Consider the following 21591-nt stretch of genomic DNA (forward strand, 5'->3'; position numbering starts at 1 on the left):
CTTGTTTTTTCAGACTAAGCGCTTTATTTACATAGGATACATCCTAAATGGCACCCTATTCCCTATATACTGAACTACTTTTAACTAGAGCCCTATGGGCCCAGGTCAAAAGTAGTGCACTATAAAAAGGGAATAGGTTGCCATTTGAGGCACTACCATAAAGACATTTGCTGGTATATCAGATTAATTTAAATGTCAAAGCGGCCCCACAGCTCCAGCCAGCGACTCCACCAGCTGGAAGTAGCTGTATTTGATGTCATACTCCATATCATACCAGAAATTCACTGAGGAAGAAAACAAAAATATGTTTAAAGATACATACATGATCCTTGTAAACAGAGCCTCAATAGTAAGGCCGTGAATTGTCAGGAACCTTACTGTACGATATCACGATACTTCGGTGCCGATACGATGTGTATTGTGATTATATGTACAGTGCATTTGGAAAGTATTCACACCCCTTTGACTTTCCATATTTTATTACGTTACAGCCTTATTCTAAAATCGATTAAATTGTTTGTTTTTTCTCATCTACACACAATACCCCATAATGACAAAGCAAAAACAGGTTTAGTAGAATTTTTGGCCAATGTATAAAAATAATAAATGAAATAATATATTTACATTAGTATTCAGACCCTTTACTCAGTACTTTGTTGAAGCACCATTGGCAGCGATTACAGCCTCATGTCTTCTTGGGTAGAACGTTACAAGCTTGGCACACCTGTATTTGGGGAGTTTCTCCCATTCTTCTCTGCTGATCATCTCAAGCTCTGTCAGGTTGGATGGGGAGCGTTGCTGCACAGCTATTTTCAAGTCTCTCCAGAGATTGGGTTCAAGTCCGGGCCACTCAAGAGACTTGTCCCGAAGCCACTCCTGCATTGTCTTGGCTGTGTGCTTAGGGTCGTTGTCCTGTCGGAAGGAGAACCTTCGCCTCAGTCTGAGGTCCTGAGCGCTCTGGAGCAGGTTTTCAACAAGGATCTCTCTGTACTTTGCTCCGTTCATCTTTCCCTCGATCCGACTAGTCTCTCAGTCCCTGCCGCTGAAAAACATACCCACAGCATGATGCTGCCACCACCATGCTTCACCGTAGAGATGGTGCCAGGTTTCCTCCAGATGTGACACCTGTCATTCAGGCCAAAGAGTTCAATCTTGGTTCCATCAGACCAGAGAATCTTGTTTCTCATGGTCAGAGTCCTTTAGGTAGCTTTTGGCAAACTCCAAGTGGGCTGTCATGTGCCTTTTACTGAGGATCGTTTTCTGTCTGGCCACTCTACCATAAAAGCCTGATTGGTGGAGTGCTGCAGAGATGGTTGTCCTTCTGGAAGGTTCTCCAAACTCCATCGGGTTCTTGGTCACCTCCCTGGCCAAGGCCCTTCTCCCCGATTGCTCAGTTTGTCCGGCGTCCAGCTCTAGGAAGATTCTTGGTGGTTCCAAACTTGTTCCATTTAAGAATAATGGAGGCCACTGTGTTCTTGAAGACCTTCAATGCTACAGAATTGTTTTGGTAACCTTCCCCGGATCTGTGCCCTATGGACAATTCCTTCGACCTCATGGCTTGGTTTTTGCTCTGACATGCACTGTCAACTGTGGGACCTAATATAGACAAGTGTGTACCTTTCCAAATCATGTCCAATCAATTTAATTTACCACAGGTGGACTCCAATCAAGTAGTGTAGAAACATCAAGGATTATCAATGGAAACAGGATGCACCTTAATTTCGAGTCTCATAGCAAAGGGTCTGAATACTAAAGTAAATAATGTATTTGTTTTTTTATAAATGTGCAACATTTTCTGTTTTCGCTTTGTCATTATGGGTATTTTGATTGATGAGAAACAAAAAGGTGGAATCCATTTTAGAATAAGGCTGTAATGTAACAAAATGTGGGAAAAAAGGGAAGGGGTCTGAATACTTTCCGAACGCACTATAAATATATATATATATATTTTTTTTTACAAATGATACTTGGGAGTCACAGTATCGATATATAAAATCGACAAGGACTAATTGTAGTACTACCAGTCAGTTCAGAACTAGTTGAAGTAACAGTACAGTACTAATTAAAGTAACAGGACAAGGACTAATTGTAGTACTACCAGTCAGTTCAGAACTAGTTGAAGTAACAGTACAGTACTAATTCAAGTTACAGTACTAGTTAAAGTAATAGTATAGTACGCGTTGTAGTATCAGTACAGTACTAGTTGTAGTACCTGCAATGCAACCGTGAGACTGGCGAACATGGTGGAACCAGAGAGAGGGCAGGTAGAGCATCTCCCCGGCCTTGACAGTAACATGGAGTGGGCATGCCAGGCGGTAGTCAGGGTAAAGCTCCAGGTCTGGCTTTAACGGGTCCAATGGTATCCAAGGAACCTGGGAAGAGAAAGGGAATTGCTGTTTCACTGCGCAGATCATCAGATCTCACAACGCCTGGAAAGGTTTTTGACATCATGATTGTAGAATGCCAGTGGATTACTATCCAAAATAATCTAATAGGCTCACTTCACTCAAACCCACCTTGTCTGAATCTGCCACATCAACCACGTCGAAGTCCCCGTCCTCTCTCTGTCTGTACACTGCAGGCTGGTAGTGCTCTGAGAAAAAAAAACATACACGGCCACAAAGTGGGCTTTTCATACAAATAACAGGATGCACAACATGACATGGACACAATTTAGTGTCTAATATTGTACAATGAGATATATACAGTTGAAGTAGGAAGTTTACATACACCTTAGCCAAATACATTTAAACTCCGTTTTACACAATTCCTGACATTTAATCCAAGTAAAAATTCCCTGTTTTAGGTCAGGTAGGATCACCACCTTATTCTAATAATGTGAAATGTCTGAATAATAGTAGAGAGAATAATTTATTTCAGCTTTTATTTCTTTCATCACATTCCCAGTGGGTCAGAAGTTTACATACACTCAATTAGTATTTGGTAGCATTGCCTTTAAATGGTTTAACTTGGGTCAAACGTTTCAGGTAGCCTTCCACAAGCTTCGCACAATAAGTTGGGTGAATTTTGGCCCATTCCTCCTGACAGAGCTGGTGTAACTGAGTCAGGTTTGTAGGCCTCCTTGCTCGCACACGCCTTTTCAGTTCTGCCCACAATCTTTCTTTGGGATTGAGGTCAGGGCTTTGTGATGGCCACTCCAATACCTTGACTTTGTTGTCCTTAAGTCATTTTTCCACAACTTTGGAAGTATGCCTGGGGTCATTGTCCATTTGGAAGACCCATTTGCATTCCAGCTTTAACTTCCTGACTGATGTCTTGAGATTTTGCTTCAATATATCCACATAATTTTCCTGCCTCATGATGCCATCTATTTTGTGAAGTTCACCAGTCCCTCCTGCAGAAAAGCACCCCCACAACATGATGCTGCCACCCCATGCTTCACAGTTAGGATGGTGTTCTTCGGCTTGCAAGCCTCCCCCTTTTTCCTCCAAACATAACGATGGTCATTATGGCCAAAAAGTTATATTTTTATTTCATCAGACCAGAGGACATTTCTCCAAAAAGTACGATCTTTGTCCCCATGTGCAGTTGCAAACCCTAGTCTGGCTTTTTTATGGTAGTTTTGGAGCAGTGGCTTCGAAGGGGAGGCTCGTCGAGGCCTGGTGACAGACGGAGTAAACATCACGAAGCGATGGCTCCATCTGCTTGGACGTGCCAGGTCTCAACGGGCTCTCCGGCCACTGTGGATATAGATACTTTTGTACCCGTTTCCTCCAGCATCTTCACAAGGTCCTTTGCTGTTGTTCTGGGATTGATTTGCACTTTTCGCACCGAAGTACGTTCATCTCTAGGAGACAGAACGCGTCTCCTTCCTGAGCGATATGACGACTGCGTGGTCCCATGGTGTATATACTTGCGTACTATTGTTTGTACAGATGAACGTGGTACCTTCAGGCGTTTGGAAATTGCTCCCAAGGATGAACCAGACTTGTGAAAGTCTACAATTTTTTTTCTGAGGTCTTGGCTGATTTCTTTTGATTTTCCCATGATGTCAAGCAAAGAGGCACTGAGTTTGAAGGTAGGCCTTAAAATACATCCACAGATACACCTCCAATTGACTCAGATGATTAGTCAATTAGCCTATCAGAAGTTTCTAAAGCCATGACATCATTTTCTGGAATTTTCCAAGCTGTTTAAATGTACAGTCAACTTAGTGTATGTAAACTTCTGACCCACTGGAATTGTGACACAGTTAATTATAAGTGAAATTGTCTGTCTGTAAACAATTGTTGGGAAAATTACTTGTCATGCACAAAGTAGATGTCCTAACTAACATGCCAAAACTATAGTTTGTTAACAAGAAATTTGGGGAGTAGTTGAAAAACGAGTTTTAATGACTCCAACCTAAGTGTATGTAAACTTCCGACTTCAACTGTACATACAAATATATATTGTGGCGTACAGCAGGTCAGCCACCAAGGTGAGGCTCGTCGATGCCTGGTGACAGACGGAGTATACATCACGAGGCGATGGCTCCATCTGCTGGATGTGCCAGGTCTCAACGGGCTCTCCGGCCAGGACTAATTGGGGATGATTGGGGATTGGTGCGTAATCAAGGGCTGATTGCTCACCAGCTGTACAAGTCCCATAAAGCTGCTAGAAGGGCAGCACACAGGGAAGAGACTGGGTGAGGAAAGGACTCCTGTATAGTTGGTGACGGTAACAGGAAGGAGTTCAGTTTGGATCCCAATATGATACAGCAAGACCCGGAGCCCATAAGACGGTATCCCGGAGAGGGTCTCTTGGGGAGACCTTTTCTTTTGGACTATTATTTTAATAAACACCTTTGAAACTGAGCTAATCCTACTCTGTCCTTGTCTGATCTGTGTAAACGTTTTGACCCAACCCCCTGGTCTGCCACAGTATATATCGTCGAGACTGAATGTCTTACCATAAGGTATAAAGGGCCTGTCAGACGGCGGGAGAAGGATGAAGTGTTTCTCTCCAGTGATGACACAGTACAGGTTCTCATAGTGGTCCTTGTGCACTGGGAAACAAATACACTGATTTCAAGTTCTGAAAATCCGGAAAGTAGTTAGGCCTAGATTCAATCAGATCAGCATTGACCGGCAATAGCAGACACCCGCATAGCGGCTGTTTTGGCAGTGTCGGAGGTGGAACTATATTGGAGCCGTCAAATTGGTGAGCCGCTGCTCTTGCATCACTGTCACAAAGCCACACCGCCCCACTCACTTTAGAAGTTCAGCACAAGAAAGTGTAGGCTGTAGAGACATAATTACTCTCAAATAGAAAAACCATGAAACTAAATACTGAGGGTTTCTATCATCATAATGGAGGTGTAGATCACATCTCACATTCCAGTGTTCCAACTTAAAAACAAGGCTACATGGGATTTCTGTTAATGTGACTTCTGTGCAGCCAATGGCAATGTTCGCTTTATGTATAATACCTAGAGGCACTTGTGGATTTCACAGTTCTAACGCAGTTCCTCCTCTTACACTGCCAAAACAACCGCTATGCAGATGTTGGCTAAAGCGGATCGGATTGAATCGAGCCCTTCGTTCTGTAACTTTACATTCATTTTATGCACCAAAGACATGCAAATAGCCATCGACGTGCTGTTATCTCAATGTAGGTGTCACTAGAACACTACTTACTCGACGTGACTGCACTGGCTTCTCCTAACCAGAAATTCACTGCATCTGGTAACTTCCCTACGGACAAGAAAGAAAGAAAACACTGAAGCCTGGAATTACAATGAATGTCGGAGACGGCAAGGAGACCTGAAGAAGAGCTCTGCCTGTCTGTCAGACGGACTTTCTCCCAGACCCTGACTAACAATCAATTCCCCTTTCTCTACTCAAGCCACACCAGAGACTGCCTTTCCAAACTGCCTCTACTTCTATTGATATTTTGTGTTTGTTTATTTTTTTGTAAGTTATAGGGACCACAATGGAAATAAGTCTCTGACTTTGTGATTATCCCTGTCACGTTTTTTTACAAATGTATACACTGTACGTTTTATTAACTGGCAAATCAAATCTAATTTCTAGGCATCTATTCTATAGTTCTACAGTGGTTGTTATTACTATGCCTCTCAAATTGACACCCTATTCCTTTTAGGCCTTTAGTGCACTACCTATGATCAGAGCCGTATTTCAGACACAGACAGAGGCTGCATCCAAAATGGTAGCCTTTTTCCTATGTAGAGAAAAACGTTTTAAAGTGATGAACTATATAGGGAATAGGGTGCCATGTTTGACAACACCTTATTCTAGATGATGCATATGCCTGGTATGGAACTCACCGAGGGCTTCACTCATCCAGGGTATGTGAGCCTCCACGTCCCCAGTCAGCTCGGGCAGCTCCTCGGTCAGGTTAGAACACTGTTTCTGGACGTAGAACACTCCCCTGCTCTCCACCTTCCCCTCCACAACATCCAGCAGAGAGGAGAAGGTCATCAGCCGCTCCTCAGGCATTACAAAGCGGTCCCGGTTAACTGCGTCTGCATAGCCATTTGGGGTCACGGCCACACTGATGACCTTTGAACCCACCACTTCCCTGAAGTAAAAAAGAAGATGATATTACTCCAGTGCACACTCCAGTACATTCAGTGCGCACGCACACACACGTACGTACCGGAGATGGGAGGGATTCCATTTGGACAAGGCTGGCCAATGACTGAAAGCATTCCGGATGACGCAGGGTTTATTTGGACCAATCCATTCCCGGTAGAACTCAAGTGGGGAAAGGGGCTGTTCTAGACACGGCACTGTTTTATTGAGATATAGCTCTAAAAAGAATAAAGATCATCACCAAGCATGTAATAGGTGGGTTACAAACTTACAGTATTTCAAACTTAACTTTTTTTGTTTTAGGGGATAATGCTGTTAACTTACCACGAGCCTCCAGAGGGAAGTCTCTCAAACACTTTTTCACTGCATCTAACGTTTTATTTTCTGCCATTACATTGCCATTAAACGATTTCAGTTTTAAAATTGACATATTTTGGGGCTCCTTCTATACATCCCGATGAAGATTATCCATAGAAAAAACATGTAATATCAATATTTGTCCCCCAAAAAATGGACAGTAAAAACGTGCACATGCGTCTCCATATTTGTTTACCTTTTGTGCGCGCATGCGTCGTCTACTTCTTCTACAAGACGATTGCTACAGTTCGACTCAAATTGTCTCCCTCTTCTGGTGGAAGACTTAAAGAATAGTTTGTTAATATCGGCGTTTCCTGATCTCATGCTTGGTCCCTGGCAGTTTCTTTCATGTTTTGGTAAACAGTTTTTTCCTAACCTTTACCTCATTCTCCTAACCTGCTATGTAAACAAATCATCTTTGTCAAGAAACCAGCAGTCTCATAACACCAAAACTGACCAATGGCAGGTATCAATGGACTAACCAATGGCAGACACCAATTGGCGTTTCCTGATATCAAGGAATGCCCACATCAAGAAACGCCACAAAATGCGGTCTGCAATTACACCATATTGTACTCCTGCAGGGCATGGGCGTTTGCTACAGAGTATTCACACCTGTACTTAATTTAGCTGTCTGTCAATCAATGAACACCACCAAGGCTCCCAGTGGTGTTTAAAAGTGAATCCTGTTTGTTTCTATACAATCAATCATGGATGAAGATTCAGCATTGGATGACCCAATTGCAAATGTACCAGTAAGTACCCTACATGCAAAGTATTTTGATGCCCAAATTGCAAATGTATCAGTAAGTACCCTATATGCACAGTGGTCCTGATTGCCAGTGTCAAGGGGATTATGAAAGCAGTCAATGTAGTGTTTGAGGTGGGAGAAACAGTTTATTACTCAGCAAAATGAACCTCAACATTTGAAATTACTTCAACCAGGTGTTTAATTTTCAATAAGCCTATAATAAATTTAAAAAATCCATGTAATTCCACTCTCCATTGCATTTTTCTTGTGTCTGGGAATGAAGAGCCCATCCTACCTCTCCTCCTTGAGCCAACCGGAGAAGGATGTCGGGAAAGATCTGGATCTCAGCGTCCTGACGGAAGAGACCAGTGGAAATGCTGCTTCTAACGCTAACATGACACAAGACAGTGGCTTCTTCGATGCCTATAGGCAAGAGGAGTCTGCTGAGACTGACCCTAAAAAGGTGGCCATGCTGGGAGCCTCTACCTTCTGTCCCATGACACCCGTGACCCCAGTGGCTGAGAGTTCTGGAATCATCCCCATGTTACAGTGCGTAATGTTACAATCACCTGGGTTGTATTCATAATGCACATCTTAGCAAAATGTTTTGCAACGTTTTACTCCAAACTTAGCCCAATATTGTAATAAAGGAGCGTAACGTTACTTCTTAGCCCAATGACCTTACATGTTCTGTTTTTAAAGGGTGAATTGGCTATGGAAGCAAAAACAGCCACGCTCAATCCTGAAGGTGACTCGATTCTCAATTGCGGTACCATTCTTGAAACATAAATCCCTCTACTTTCATATCAGATGAGAAAATAATTTCACAAATGCAAAATATACACTGTTTTAACAGTGGCAGCTGAAAGTATTTTTCAGTGACAACACATTTGTGGCATCTGTCTTCCTTTTACATGCAGATGTTTGGAGATGCAGATAGATAATTAGCACAGGTAGTCCACTCTGTCTTCAGTATGTTTTCTGTAAACAAGCGCTGTAACATGTAAATATGGCTGTGTGGTATCCCTAACCCTATAAAGGTGTCTCAATTTAACCTTTATTATTTCTCGCTGACATGGAAGATAAGGTCCTTATGCTTCCAAAACTGTACCTGCAAGAGGTGTGTTTTAACGTTCAAACCGAGTGTCGCAGCTCTTAACAGAACTCCCCCTACATAAGACGCTTCGTCCAATGACTCTTGTGTAATGGAACTGAGCTTTTGGAGTAGCCCTTGACTATCTAAATGGTTTCTGTTGTGAATTGTTTTGCTAATACTAGGGTTTGCACTAATGAATATGACCCTGGGAAATTAAGTAGTGTACTATACAGAGAGGGAATTTTGTTGGCTCTGGCCAAAAGTGGTGCACTAAATGGGGAATGGTGTACAATGTCAGATTGGCCCCTACATGTCTTGCTTGTATTGATCAGTGCTTGCATGTGAGCCCTTTTATTGTTTATGCCCAGGAATATTGTATCCACAGTGAATCTGGCCTGCCCACTGGACCTGAAGTCCATTGTTCTACAAGCCAGAAATGCGGAGTACAACCCCAAGGTATTCAAGTATATCCAGTCTATGCTTAGTTTTATATACAGTATGGTGTAACTTTTTCCTGAATGAATTGTAGTTGGTCACGATCAGATCTATAGTTTTCCATTATCAAGATGTGGGCATTGTACTCATGTTTCAGCGTTTTGATGCAGTCATTATGCGACTACTGGAGCCTAGGACCACAGCGCTCATCTTCAGCACTGGAAAGATAGTCTGCACAGGAGCCAAGAGGTGAGACGTCAGGACAGTATGGTTGTGTTCAGTAGAAAGAAACTGTTTAGAAACGGAATTAAATTGAGATATTACCTGAACTTTCCAATAAAAACCCACTTTGTTTATGTTGCTAGATGTTTTGTTAGTGTGCCCAACTGAACACCAGTATCGCACTCATTTCCAGGGACCTGTCCTTGTTTTACTACATTTAAACATTAGGTATGTACCGCTCATTGCTTGAGCAATGCCACTATGCCGTTTTTGCTTTCTATTCTGACAGTGAGGAGCAGTGTCGCTTAGCTGCCCGCAAGTATGCTCGAGTGATGCAGAAGCTGGGTTTTCCTGCCAAATTCCTAGACTTCAAGATACATAACATGGTGGGGACCTGTGATGTCTGCTTCCCCATCCGGCTGGAGGGTCTGTTGCTGGATCATCAGCAGTTCAGCAGGTACATTTACTGGCTGTGTTAGGACTTTCTAACCTTCTCCAGAAGTGTGCACTTGTTCACGCCCTCTTGTGCGTTTAAAATCAATTCATTGGTGCATGTATGGCAGATAAATTTCCACTATCATATTCCACACCAGTAGTCCATTCCTTTTTAAATCCATGTGGGGGAGTGTAAAATTTAAGAAATTTGTTCTATAGACAATTAGCAGACATCCTTTAGTCAGTGACTCTTCCATTTTGTTGCTTGAATACTATAGTGTATTTTATCATCTGTTTTCACAGAATATTCAAATATACTCCAGACCTGAGCAACCTATTCTCCTGTAACTAACTGTGATGCCTTTTGGCCCTCTAGTTATGTGCCAGAACTGTTTCCTGGTTTGATCTATCGCATGGTGAAACCACGTATTGTGTTACTGATCTTTGTGTCTGGAAAAGTGGTTCTGACAGGTACGTATGTTGACAACTGGGGCGGGTTCAGCAGGACATTGTTGTAGAACATTCCCGATAGAAATATGCTACGTAAAACAAATGCCTCTCTGGCTTATAGCATATGGAATCATGTCGGCTCTATTCGTGGCATTTCTATCTGCAATGTTTGGCTACTGAATGTGACCCAGGGCCTATTTATTAGATGTATTTTACATGCCAACTACTGTACTGGGTATTGAAACAAAACATTCATTTGACTGGGGTCCTGACATATAAATAACACTGCATGGGTTTTGGCACCAAGGCTCTCTCAGGTTCTCATAAAACCTAAATACACGTGAGAAGGGAAATTCTTCATTAAAAAAATAATCTAAAAAACAGAATGGCTGGCGTAGGCTTTCTCACTCCATCCACCATGCGGATCAGTCTGTGTGCACCAACCACTTGATCCAATTCTTCACATACTGTATATCCTTTGCTTTTACTTCTAGTGCCACCCCAGAGATGACAGCCTTGCTAGGCGCCCTGCTTCGAAGATCCACACTCGACACATTCCAATCCGATATCTTTAATGAGGCACAGAGCACACGCCTTCTGTTCCATAGATGCACAAAAAAATTAACCCACTTCATTACTCTCATCAATGCCACCTCATCCACACTTTGTAGACTTCAATCGGATCTCCATCAATGCAAAACCCTTACTCTGACCAAAGACTAACTAGGTTTGGATTTACTAGATTCCACTTTACTTCTCGTTTCCTTTTGCATTCGCCACTGTAATCCAATCCTTCTAATCTCCACTCCATATGACATCTAATTCAAACATAACATCCGCTTCTGCCACTTTCTCACCGGGTTGCTCTTCTACATTGCCTGCCACCTACTGTACTGGGCATTGATTGTTACGCTTAACAAGGAGGGACCTACCTGAATGTGTCTAATACTGTACTATCGTGACCATGCTTGATTTTCATATTTAAAAATAAATGTTGATTAATGTTCAACTAACAAAATGTAGCCAGATGTATTCTCCATTTTTCTTTCAGGAGCTAAAGAACGTCGAGAAATCTATGAAGCTTTTGAGAACATATACCCCATTCTAAAGGGATTCAGAAAGCAATGAAGTGCATTCGCTGATTTTGTGTGAAGAAGACGAAAGCATTTGACGCACTTAATCTTCATTTGTGTAAAATAAATGCATCCTAAATTGTTTAATTTTTTGTGTTGCACTTCTGGAGTGTTAAATAAAGTGTGTAGATGGGCAACTTGTAACATGTAATGAATTAATATGGAATACAGGACCCTTCTAATAAAAGCGAAGTGTTCTGTTGTAAATCAATAGCAAATGGTATAGCCATATGCCCACGTGACCATACGTACGTAAACAAACCATCTCATGCAAAACACAGTGACACAGTTTGCTGCGGGCTAGCTAACAGCAGCAATATATCCCATGACTGAACATAGCTACATTTCCGAAAATAAGGACGGCATTGAGGTGGTAAATATATCCGTAACATTTAAAATAAGTAGGGCAAACTCGATGCCAGAATAGCTATAATTTAGCTAGGTTAGCTGGCGCTTGAACGGCAGTTCCATCATCATGGCATCCTCGCTGCGAAGCGAAGGGACTTTGGGAGCGCTGCCCGGGGCTCGGCCACAGCTTCGCTCGCACCTCCTACACTCCACAACCAGCACGGGTTCCCCTGGGTCTCAAATGGTGGAGTCTGTGGACGATGCGGAGGGTTTGTATGTCGCCGTGGAGCGATGTCCCCTCTGCAACACCGCCAGGCGCAGGCTGACGTGCGCCCGATGCATCCATGCAGGCGATTTCATATACTTCGACGGTAGAAACCCTGAACGGTGCGTGTTTATATTCAGCTAACTTCATAACACAGCTCTAAATAAAGGCTTTATGAAATGTTGGCTATGCATCATCAGCTAACATTGCATTTAATAGCTACCAACAACCAAACAAACTGGCTGGCTAGCTATGTTGTTTAGCTACAACCAACACCTTTAGCAAAACGTCACCACGTGTAAACAAGCTAGCTAGCTGACGTTTTGCTAAACCATAGTTGGTGTAACTTATGTTACACACAAGTTATAGCCTGTAAGGCTGTTTTCGGAACATTATTGGCCTAGATTGCACAACACTTAGCTATATGTTATTTTGAATCATGTCATTTGAGCACCAACGTTCTCGTACTCAACACAGTGTATACAGTAACTAACTTTCTAGTGTCTTGAAACGGAAAATAATTGTCATAGTTACGTCATGACTCTTTGTTTAATACTTACACTGTGACTGACATACTTTTTGTATTTTTCATTAAAAAAAATACAATGTAGTCATTTGATTAAGTACAATACATCTCAACTTGTTTGTGTGAAGTAGGGAGGGAGCATTGTAAATAAGAATTTGTTCTTAATGTTCTTAACTGGCTTTCCTAGTTAAATAAAAAGCTAGGCCACGCTCTTGCCCACACCTGCTTGGAGTGGGCAATGGGCACTTTTGCCGCATTCAAAACAACTGGGAACTCGGAGAAATACCAGGTCAAATCATGACGTCAGTGATCTTCAGGTCGGAAAGTCGGAGCTCTAGAATGAGGCCCGAGTTGGAATTCCGAGTTGGATGACCGTTCAAATCGATTTTTCTCAGTCAGAGCACATTTTCCCCCGAGTTCTGTTGTTTAGAAAGCGGCATTTACTAATTCTGCTGTGATGTCATCAAAAGTAACACTAGGTTTTATAATGGTAACAATTTTTTCCCAGATACACTGAAAAATTGGAAAGACTTAAAATGCTGAAGGAGGAGAAAGAACGTTTCCAACAGATGTACAGTATAATATTTGCAGTTATCTTGAATATGCTAAATAATACTTTGCAGTTTTCAAGCATTTGTATTCCTACCTTCTCATGGTTTATATGAACCATATTGATATTACACACTACTCTTTCTTCCAGGGTCATTACAGCCATGGACAAGAAAGTCCAGGCAGATCAGCTGGTAAGTTGAATTATGAGTAGAGGACCTCCCATATTTATATAAATTCTCATAAATTTACGCTGCCCTACGTGAGGTATGTTTTTCAAATGCGTCAATAGCCTGCTTGTTCTCTTCAACTCTCATCTACCCTTAGCATTTGTATTGTTTCATTCATTCAGAAATGGAAGATCATGTCATGCAAGATGAAAATAGAGCAGCTGAAGGAGGCTATTGGTTGTGGGAATGAAGAGGTGAAAAGTGGTGAGTTACGTGGCCTTGACAGCCACTCAAATCAGACATTCAAATCAGTGATACTCACCTCCATGTGTATTTCTACACTCACCATTTCTAAACCATAAAACAGATATGTATGAAAATACCCTCCAATAAAAGGTGACATTCTGTACTGTCGCCTCATATGAAACATTTGATCTCAAATTTAAAATGTTAGCTTCACTGTCCAAATACATATGTAGGTGAGTGTAAATGACAATGCACTATTTGACTGTTCTATTATATTGTACATTATTAAAATAATCATCTTGATTTATTCTCTTCCTCATACCCATGTCTTTATGTAGCCTGTCTAAGACAACAGGCAAACCTGAAATGGTGCAAGACATTGGCTTGCATCCCAAATAGAACCCCATTCCCTATTTAGTGCAGGCCCTATGGGCCCTGGTCAAAAGTAGTGCACTGTACAAGGAATAGGCTGCCACCTGACCCATATTAATCAATCAACTTATTATCTCTCCCTCTTCTCCCAGGTAAGGACCTGCTGCTTCGCTCCCAAGAGGAGAGCCAGAGGCTGCAGCGGCGGGCCAGCCGCCATCAGGAGAAGAGGGACAAGATCGAGAGACACAACCGGCGGCTGGGAGAGCTGCTGGAGAAGAGGGGCAAGGAGCTGCAGGGTCGTCTGGAGCACCTGGCTGAGGTCCGCAGAGGACACATCCTGGAGCTCACCGCTCACATCTTCCCCACACAGGAGGAGAAACAGGGTAGCAGGTAAGCATTGCCATGGTTTCAAGATTATTTGAAGTGTATTTTACACTAACTCACCCGATTCACCTAAACAAGGGCTTGGTGATACGTTAACAAGTTGAATCACGTGTGCTAGCTCTCGACTAGATCAAATATATGGAACAGCAGGGGGTCCTTGAGGAGAGCTTTGAGAACCACTGTCATACAGCATTGGCCAGAGCCAAGTATTAAATATTACTCCATCCATGACTGGCCAGCATTATGAAGCTGGGCCTTAGTCTTCAAGGACAGCAACGATACCAAGGCTCTCTGTCCATTTGAGACATTGGTTGTTGTTTTAGGATTTGGGTCAGTCTCGGTCAGCTGATTCTTGATTCAAATTTGAAAGTGCATGCTGAGGGACCTCTCATCTGCTGTTTGACTTAGTTATAGAGATGCTCTTCCTGTAATGACAGTCTCTCCCTCTCTGCTCCTTTCCCTCAGGGACCCAGCAGACGTGTTGTCGGAGTGTGACTTGGCCCTGACCTCCAGCACGGTGAGTGAGTTGGCTGAGGCCCGCCGCACCACCTACCTGTCAGGGCGCTGGATCTGGGATGACCAGAATGGAGAGACCTCCATTAGCATCACTGGACCCAGGGTCACGCTGCCCAGCAACGGGGACTGCTCCCCCTATTACAGCTGGGTGGAGGAGAAGAGCACCAACGAGGGGCCCGGTAGGACATTATAGCAAAATATGTTGTATGTAATAATTATATATGCCATTTAGTAGACGCTTTTATCCAAAGTGACTGACAGTACAGTGTGTGCATACATTTTACTATATGTTTTAGTATACTTTTCTAGCTTCACACTCTTACCAAAATAAGGCATCATAATCAAATGATCTGTCTTTTGAGATGTGACAAGGACAAACGACTAGCCGATTGAGAGAACATCTAGTCCTTAGAGGTGACCAATCTGCAATGTTGACTTGTACTGTGCCAAGGCGACTTGTTCTCATGAAGAGCTTCCATTTCCAGAGCTGGACCACATCAACCCAGCCCACACCATCAGTGCTGCCCTCTGTTTTGCTACCCAGCTCATCAACATCCTCTCTCACATCCTGGATGTCAATCTGCCCAAGAAGTTGTGTAACAGTGAGTTCTGTGGTGACAGCCTGAGCAGGTACAGGTTCACCCGGGCTGTCACCAAGCTCAACACCAACATCCTTCACCTCTGCTTCTCACAGGTACTACAGAGCATGGTTCGTCTAGAAGTTTCTTCCTTCTGGGAGTATATTTTCCTTGCCACTGTGCTGCTGCTTTCTCTTCTGGGTTCTAGTCCGTGTTACTGTTAATCACTTTGTTACATGATTGATCTAGCTTGTATGTATCAGCCCACACTGGATATGCACGCCACTAACCAGTTGTGTTCCTGTGCAGCATGTTGAGAGTGAGCTGCTGCACCCTCAACACACCCTGAGGAACATCATGTTCCTGGTCTCTCCCGACAACAAGAACCTGGGCAGGTAAGAAGATCCCTTGTCATAAGTAGATTGCTATTTGGGACACCGCCTGACTCTGTCCTCTCTGTGCAGGACGGGTCCGTATGAGGTGACTGCTGACCTGGAGGACTCCATGGAGTTTGTTGAGCCGGAGGCGGCCGGCCCGGCGGAGGAAAGCGGGGATGAGATGGTGACGGATGAGGAGACAGACCTGGGGACAGACTGGGAAACGGTCCCCAGCCCGCGCTTCTGTGACATCCCCTCCCAACCCATGGACCTGTCCCAGAGCACAGCCATGCAGGTGTCTCAGCCCGTGGGCCAAGCCGGAGGCATGATCTCCTCAGCAGCAGCATCCGTCACCTCCTGGTTTCGGGGCTACACCGGCCAGCGCTGAGGGAGGCTGGAGGCTCACTGGCCAGGGTCATATTAGGGCACACTAGAAAAACATTTTGCAACGTAGAAGGAAAACAAGTGTTTTTTGTTATTGAACAAGTTCAGGTAGTGTTTCAGTCCGTTTGGTGTCTAATGAATACACCCCAGGACTAGCTGGAGCTATGCAGCACTACCACCACACAGAGACTGTTCTGTTCTGGCCTATGCCTGTAGTCAGCCTGCAGTCCTACTCCACTTCCACCAAGAAGGGATATTTGTTTTTACTAAATTGCATGACTGAATCCCTGTTGGAGGAAGGGAAATGTATCGCTCACTTTCTTAAGAAGGAGAATGTTGTCATTGACAGCAGTGATTCTTCTGGTAAAAATGGTTATAGTGCGAAAGACTGTCGCTTGGGGAGGGTGTTATTCAAAGAGTATTCTCTCTCACAACTCTCGGCCATCCGCACGCTCCATCCCAGTAGTTGTGAGAAGATTTTTCAAAGGGAGACTGGCGCTTCTGTTGCTTTCCCGTGTACCCATCCATATGGTCGGTTCTTAATGTTTCTTTACTACATCCCAAATGGTACCCTATGCCTTATAAAGTGCACAACTTTTGACCAGGGCCCTATGGGCCTTGGTCAAAAGTAGTGCACTACATAGGGAATAGGGTACCATTTGGGACAGAACCTTCCTTCATACTGCATTACATCAAAATGGTTTGTGTCAGGATTGTGTTTTGAAGTGTGCCTAAAACCTCATTGGTGTGTTCTGTGGGTCTTTATACTACAGGTGATTCGAACAGTGACACGGGTGGCTTAAATGATAGGACACAATACAGTTGAGGTCGGAAGTTTACATACACCTTAGCAAAATACATTTAAACTCAGTTTTTCACAATTCCTGACATTTAATCCGAGTAAAAATTCCCTGTCTTATGTCAGTTAGGATCACCACTTTATTTTAAGAATACTTTTGATAGCACTGGAAGAATGCTTATAGGTCGGACATTTTCCACTAGTGTTGGGCCACCAGATTTTAAAACAGGTATCACTGCAGCAGACTTCCAAGCATTGGTGAAGAACCCATATTTGATGGACAGACTAACTAGATGTACAATAGGGGCAATCAGAGAATATTTGTGTCTCTTCAGGAATACAGTGTCTAGACCAAATATTTTGTTCTAGAGCTGTTGAAGAAGCTAGTAATACACAGCTGACACTGAGATTTCAGGAATTCTGAATATTGGTTTATTATTATCGATGGGAGTGAGAACTGTGGACTTGGTTGAAAGTATTTGAGCCAGTTCTTTGACAATCAGCAAAAAAATTGTTTAAGGTGGTGGATATGAAATCGGAGTCTTGAATTAGAATCCCATTAACCTTTAATTCAGGATGTTTTTTCTCTCCCTGTTGGTTTGTTGAGATTTTCCCAAACCACTTTGCCATTTCGTTTTGCTTCATTGATCACTCTAAGAAAGAATTATGCGTTTGCTTTTTAAAAATATTCCTTACCACTTTATTTCTCTTCAGTGCTTTTTTTCAAGGAAAGATCCCGTTCTCTCATTTGCCTCCAGAGGTCCTCGTTGAGCCATGGTAGAGAGGTTTTCTGTCTTGGCTAACGTTTAAATTTCCTAGTAAAAGAGGTATCCACTTTGTCAATAGCTTACAGAAATGTTCTGTATCCAGACTCTGGGTCTTCATTGCTTAACAGATCAGAACAGTCAATTTTACTTATAGCTGCATCTTAGTTTACTCTGCTCACTTTTCAGTTTTTTTTTAATCGTACTTTTGCACATTAATATGTTTCCTAAATCTCTTTTTAGTGAGCTTTCTAACCACCAATGTAACATTGTGGTCAGATATACCAACCAGTTAGTCAGTTAGTGGACTTAATTATTTGATCAGGTCTGTTAGTAAACACCAGATCAATTTGAGTCTGGGATGACTGTTACTCAGGTTGGACCTTGTATTATTTGAGTCCGGTTGAAATAGTCTGTGATCTCTTGAGTTTTTTCCTGCAAGTTTTGTTTCCCCAGTTTATATTGAAATCGCCTTATGATCACATTCTTTAAGCATGGCATTTAAATGGTCATAAAACAAGATATCAGATGTCGGTGGTCGATATAATCCAATAATAGTGAGAGACATGAGGGGAGAGGAATACATTCAGCTCCATACATTCAAGGTCATTGGCATGTTTCCATATGATACAATTGCATTTAAAGTTATCTTTCATGTGCATAAGCAATCCACACCCTCTGCCCTGTCCCCCGTCCCTTCTGAATATGGAATATCCAGGGAGGGACATTAAACGCATTAAAAAATAAAATTCTGAGAAACAGAAAAAAAATTGATTTGAGTAATTCGATAAATGTCCTACCTGTTCACGTTTAGAAATAATGCTATGAATATTCAGATGACCTCCCAATATTCCTCTAGGCTTGGAACGAGTGTCCCAGAGCACTTTAGCCTGATTAACAGTTTGAAAAAGTTTCATGGTTTTCTAATACCTGGGTTAAGGGAACTGAGTTTCCGTCTCGAAGGGGGGGTTTGTTTGGGACATGTATCAAGAGTTGGCATTACATTATCTGCAGATTGCTCATTCTCTTGAAAAGCCATGTTGGTGACAGAGGTTATGCTCACATACACAGATGTCCTTCTCTGAACCAGATAATAAAGGCTACTTAAATATAGATTATTTCAATCATTCATGTTCCACCATTCATCAATGATTTCTGTCTGGATGGCTAATTAGGGGGACTTTTCTCAAACTTCTCCCAGAATTACATCCTCTGTATCAGACTTTTTTTTCTGCAGGTGACCTATCTCCAGACTCTGATGGGGAGCTTGGTACCCTGAGCCCCTGGGTGTTGGTTGATTCCGGTCTGTTTGAATGAAGGCCAGCATTGATGTTTGGCTGCCTTTGGTATTCCACAGAGAGTTGCACCACCTTCGGGGTCCCTTATTAACCTCAGTTTTCTATTGGATTATGATTGTCACTACTCTCAGCCACTTTCCCAGCTTCATTATTCTTCTTGGAATGAGACGTCATTGTTGTAGACTCTGGCTCACCAGGTACCAACTACAATGTTTCATTCACTCCGTCTTTGTCCGTGGGAGCCGAGGAATTATCCTCTTCAACCTCAGTCTCACGTTGTCATATGTGATACGTTCTGCCCTACTCATGGGGACAGGATTGTTGTCCTGCACAGTGTGAAAGTTTCCTCTATGCACCTTATGTTGTCCAGTGTGGTCGGACTGTACTCAACCATCTCCTGACCCCTTCTGGCGTTAGATTGTGTCAGGCAGTCCTTTCTACGCGCAGGACCTTGTCCATCATAAAATATTTTGATCCAGTGAGGGCCCATCTCTATAGGTCTACTGCTGGCCAATCACATAGCTCAGATCACTGTCTGCACAGTTTCGTCGCGCCATAGACTGTAAAAAGAAACCTCAAACTCACAGAAAAGTTGAGATTTCTAAACTTTAAAACCATGACTAGAGACTCAAGGAATACAGCAAAGAGCTGCTTACTTTTGATGAGTAAGTTTGTTATTCATTACTGTCAACACTTTTATAAGCCATAAAATGCACATTCTCCCAACTTCCACTCACGTTACAACCAGCACTGCAGCTGCAATGAATGAGTATAGCAACGTGTTCCGATAAGCTTGTTATTTGCAACTTGTCTTTTTAATATTAAGGAATATTTAACTCATAGGAGTAAGAACATGAATTGGTGCATGAGGCAGAAATAATGCAGTGAGACTTGAGTTTCGCCATCAGCTGGAAGACTGTGTCCCCTTTTCTCAGTGGAGGGATGTTGAGTCGGATGAGGCAGCCTCACCGCTGCTCCCACCCTCCCTCCCCTCAGACTGACCATCAGATGCAGACCATTAGTCTAGTAATACTTTTTTTTATTATACTCACTCAGCTGTGCCTCACAAGTAATACAACAAATGATCTCTTACCAGTGTGATCATATACCTACATATTTTCAAATATAATTGGCAGGGAAATTCAAGCCTAGCCCATAGAGTACCACAGAATGAGTCATAACTATAAGTCAAGGTGTCTGAATACTTTCCGAATGCACTGTGGGATTTCCTTTATTTAGTACTTTGTTGATGCACCTTTGTTAGAGATTACAGCCTCGAGTCTTCTTGGGTATGACGCTACAAGCTTAGCACACCTGTATTTAGGGAGTTTCTCCCATTCTTCTCCGCAGATCCTCTCAAGCTCTGTCAGGTTGGATGGGGAGTGTCGCTGCACAGCTATTTTCAGGTCTCTCCAGAGATGTTCGATCGGGTTCAAGCCTGGGCTCTGGCTGGGCCACACAAGGAGATTCAGAGACTTGTCCCGAAGCCTCTCCTGCGTTGTCCTGTTGGAAGGTGAACATTCGCCCCTAGTCTGAGGTCCTGAGTGCTCTGGAGCAGGTTTTAAATCAAGAATCTCTCTGTACTTTGCGCCATTCATCTTTCCGTCGATCCTTACTAGTCTCCCCATTCCTGCCGCTGAAAAACATCCCCACAGCATGCTGCCACCATGCTTCAGGCCAAAGAGTTCAATCTTGGTTTCATCAGACCAGAGTATCTTGTTTCTCATGGTCTGAGAGTCCTTTAGGGGCCTTTTGACAAACTCCAAGTGGACTGTCATGTGGCTTCCGTCTGGCCACTCTACCATAAAGGCCTGATTGGTGGCATGCTGCAGAGATCGTTGTCCTTCTGGAAGGTTCTCCCATCTGCACAGAGGAGCTCCGTCAGAGCTTATAAATAAAACAGGTGTGTGCCTTTCCAAAGCATGTCCAATCAATTGAATTTACCACAGGTGGACTCCAATCAAGTTGTAGAAAGATCTCAAAGATGATCAATGGAAACAGGAAAGGGGGATGATGCATCAGAGCTCAATTTTGAGTCTCATAGCAAAGGGTCTGAATACTAAATAAGGTATGCTTTTATTTTTTCTAAAAACCTGTTCGCTTTGTCATTATGGGATATTGTGTGTAAATTGATGAGGGGGATTTTTTTTTTGCACTTAAGGCTGTAACGTAGCAAAATGAATAAGTCAATACTGTACCTTTTGAATGTACTGTAGTCTCTATAATACCTTAATAAGCAGTTGTCACTGACTAGTTGGATATTCATTTCCCAGAGAACAACTTCTGTAGTTACAGCATTCATATAATTCCACATGTCAATAAAACTCATGAATGTAACTTTGTCAAATTGTTTTGTGGTCTCCTTGTAGCCGCCCTGGTTGTGCTGAAATAAAATTGTATAACACTTAATTGTGAGGCTAAATACAAGGGCTTAACATGCAGACAAATGAAAAGCAGATTTTTGCTGGGGTCTTGGGACTGAGGGTTAAAAATAGAGATCTCTAGCTAGTAGCAAATGTATCAAGTTGGGAAATAGAAGATGATCCTCAATGCTCCTCAATGCTCAAATCAAAACCACT

General features: G+C 42.8%; 3 protein-coding genes across 6 annotated transcripts; 2 read left to right on the forward strand and 1 right to left on the reverse strand.

Annotated features, from left to right (window-relative positions):
- Position 1: 1 nt before the first annotated feature.
- On the reverse strand, positions 2-7326 carry jmjd7 (jumonji domain containing 7). Of its 3 annotated transcripts, XM_071365475.1 has the most exons (8): positions 6882-7326; positions 6622-6775; positions 6290-6543; positions 5640-5696; positions 4913-5008; positions 2517-2593; positions 2213-2372; positions 2-284 (listed from the first exon to the last, which is right to left on the reverse strand). In XM_071365475.1, the coding sequence occupies exons 1-8, from the start codon at positions 6985-6987 to the stop codon at positions 196-198; spliced, it is 993 nt and encodes a 330-aa protein (XP_071221576.1). In that variant the 5' UTR covers positions 6988-7326; the 3' UTR covers positions 2-195. The 3 variants fall into 3 exon arrangements, with proteins under 3 accessions (XP_071221576.1, XP_071221577.1, XP_071221578.1); XM_071365476.1 differs by lacking the exon at positions 5640-5696 and having other exon boundaries at positions 6882-7133; XM_071365477.1 differs by lacking the exons at positions 4913-5008; positions 5640-5696 and having other exon boundaries at positions 6882-7133.
- Positions 7327-7461: 135 nt separating this feature from the next.
- Positions 7462-11573, forward strand: tbpl2 (TATA box binding protein like 2). Of its 2 annotated transcripts, none has more exons than XM_071365479.1 (7): positions 7462-7669; positions 7949-8214; positions 9130-9217; positions 9354-9445; positions 9708-9875; positions 10230-10324; positions 11355-11573. In XM_071365479.1, the coding sequence occupies exons 1-7, from the start codon at positions 7625-7627 to the stop codon at positions 11429-11431; spliced, it is 831 nt and encodes a 276-aa protein (XP_071221580.1). In that variant the 5' UTR covers positions 7462-7624; the 3' UTR covers positions 11432-11573. The 2 variants fall into 2 exon arrangements, with proteins under 2 accessions (XP_071221580.1, XP_071221581.1); XM_071365480.1 differs by lacking the exon at positions 11355-11573 and adding an exon at positions 10798-11319.
- A 136-nt stretch (positions 11574-11709) lies between these two features.
- atg14 (autophagy related 14) lies at positions 11710-21349 on the forward strand. Its single transcript, XM_071365474.1, has 9 exons — positions 11710-12171; positions 13084-13146; positions 13276-13318; positions 13477-13558; positions 14065-14302; positions 14762-14991; positions 15298-15506; positions 15700-15785; positions 15855-21349. The coding sequence occupies exons 1-9, from the start codon at positions 11912-11914 to the stop codon at positions 16153-16155; spliced, it is 1512 nt and encodes a 503-aa protein (XP_071221575.1). The 5' UTR covers positions 11710-11911; the 3' UTR covers positions 16156-21349.
- Positions 21350-21591: the final 242 nt, after the last annotated feature.

The sequence above is a fragment of the Salvelinus alpinus genome, chromosome 25 (genome assembly GCF_045679555.1).
Source record: "Salvelinus alpinus chromosome 25, SLU_Salpinus.1, whole genome shotgun sequence".
Lineage (NCBI taxonomy): Eukaryota > Metazoa > Chordata > Actinopteri > Salmoniformes > Salmonidae > Salvelinus > Salvelinus alpinus.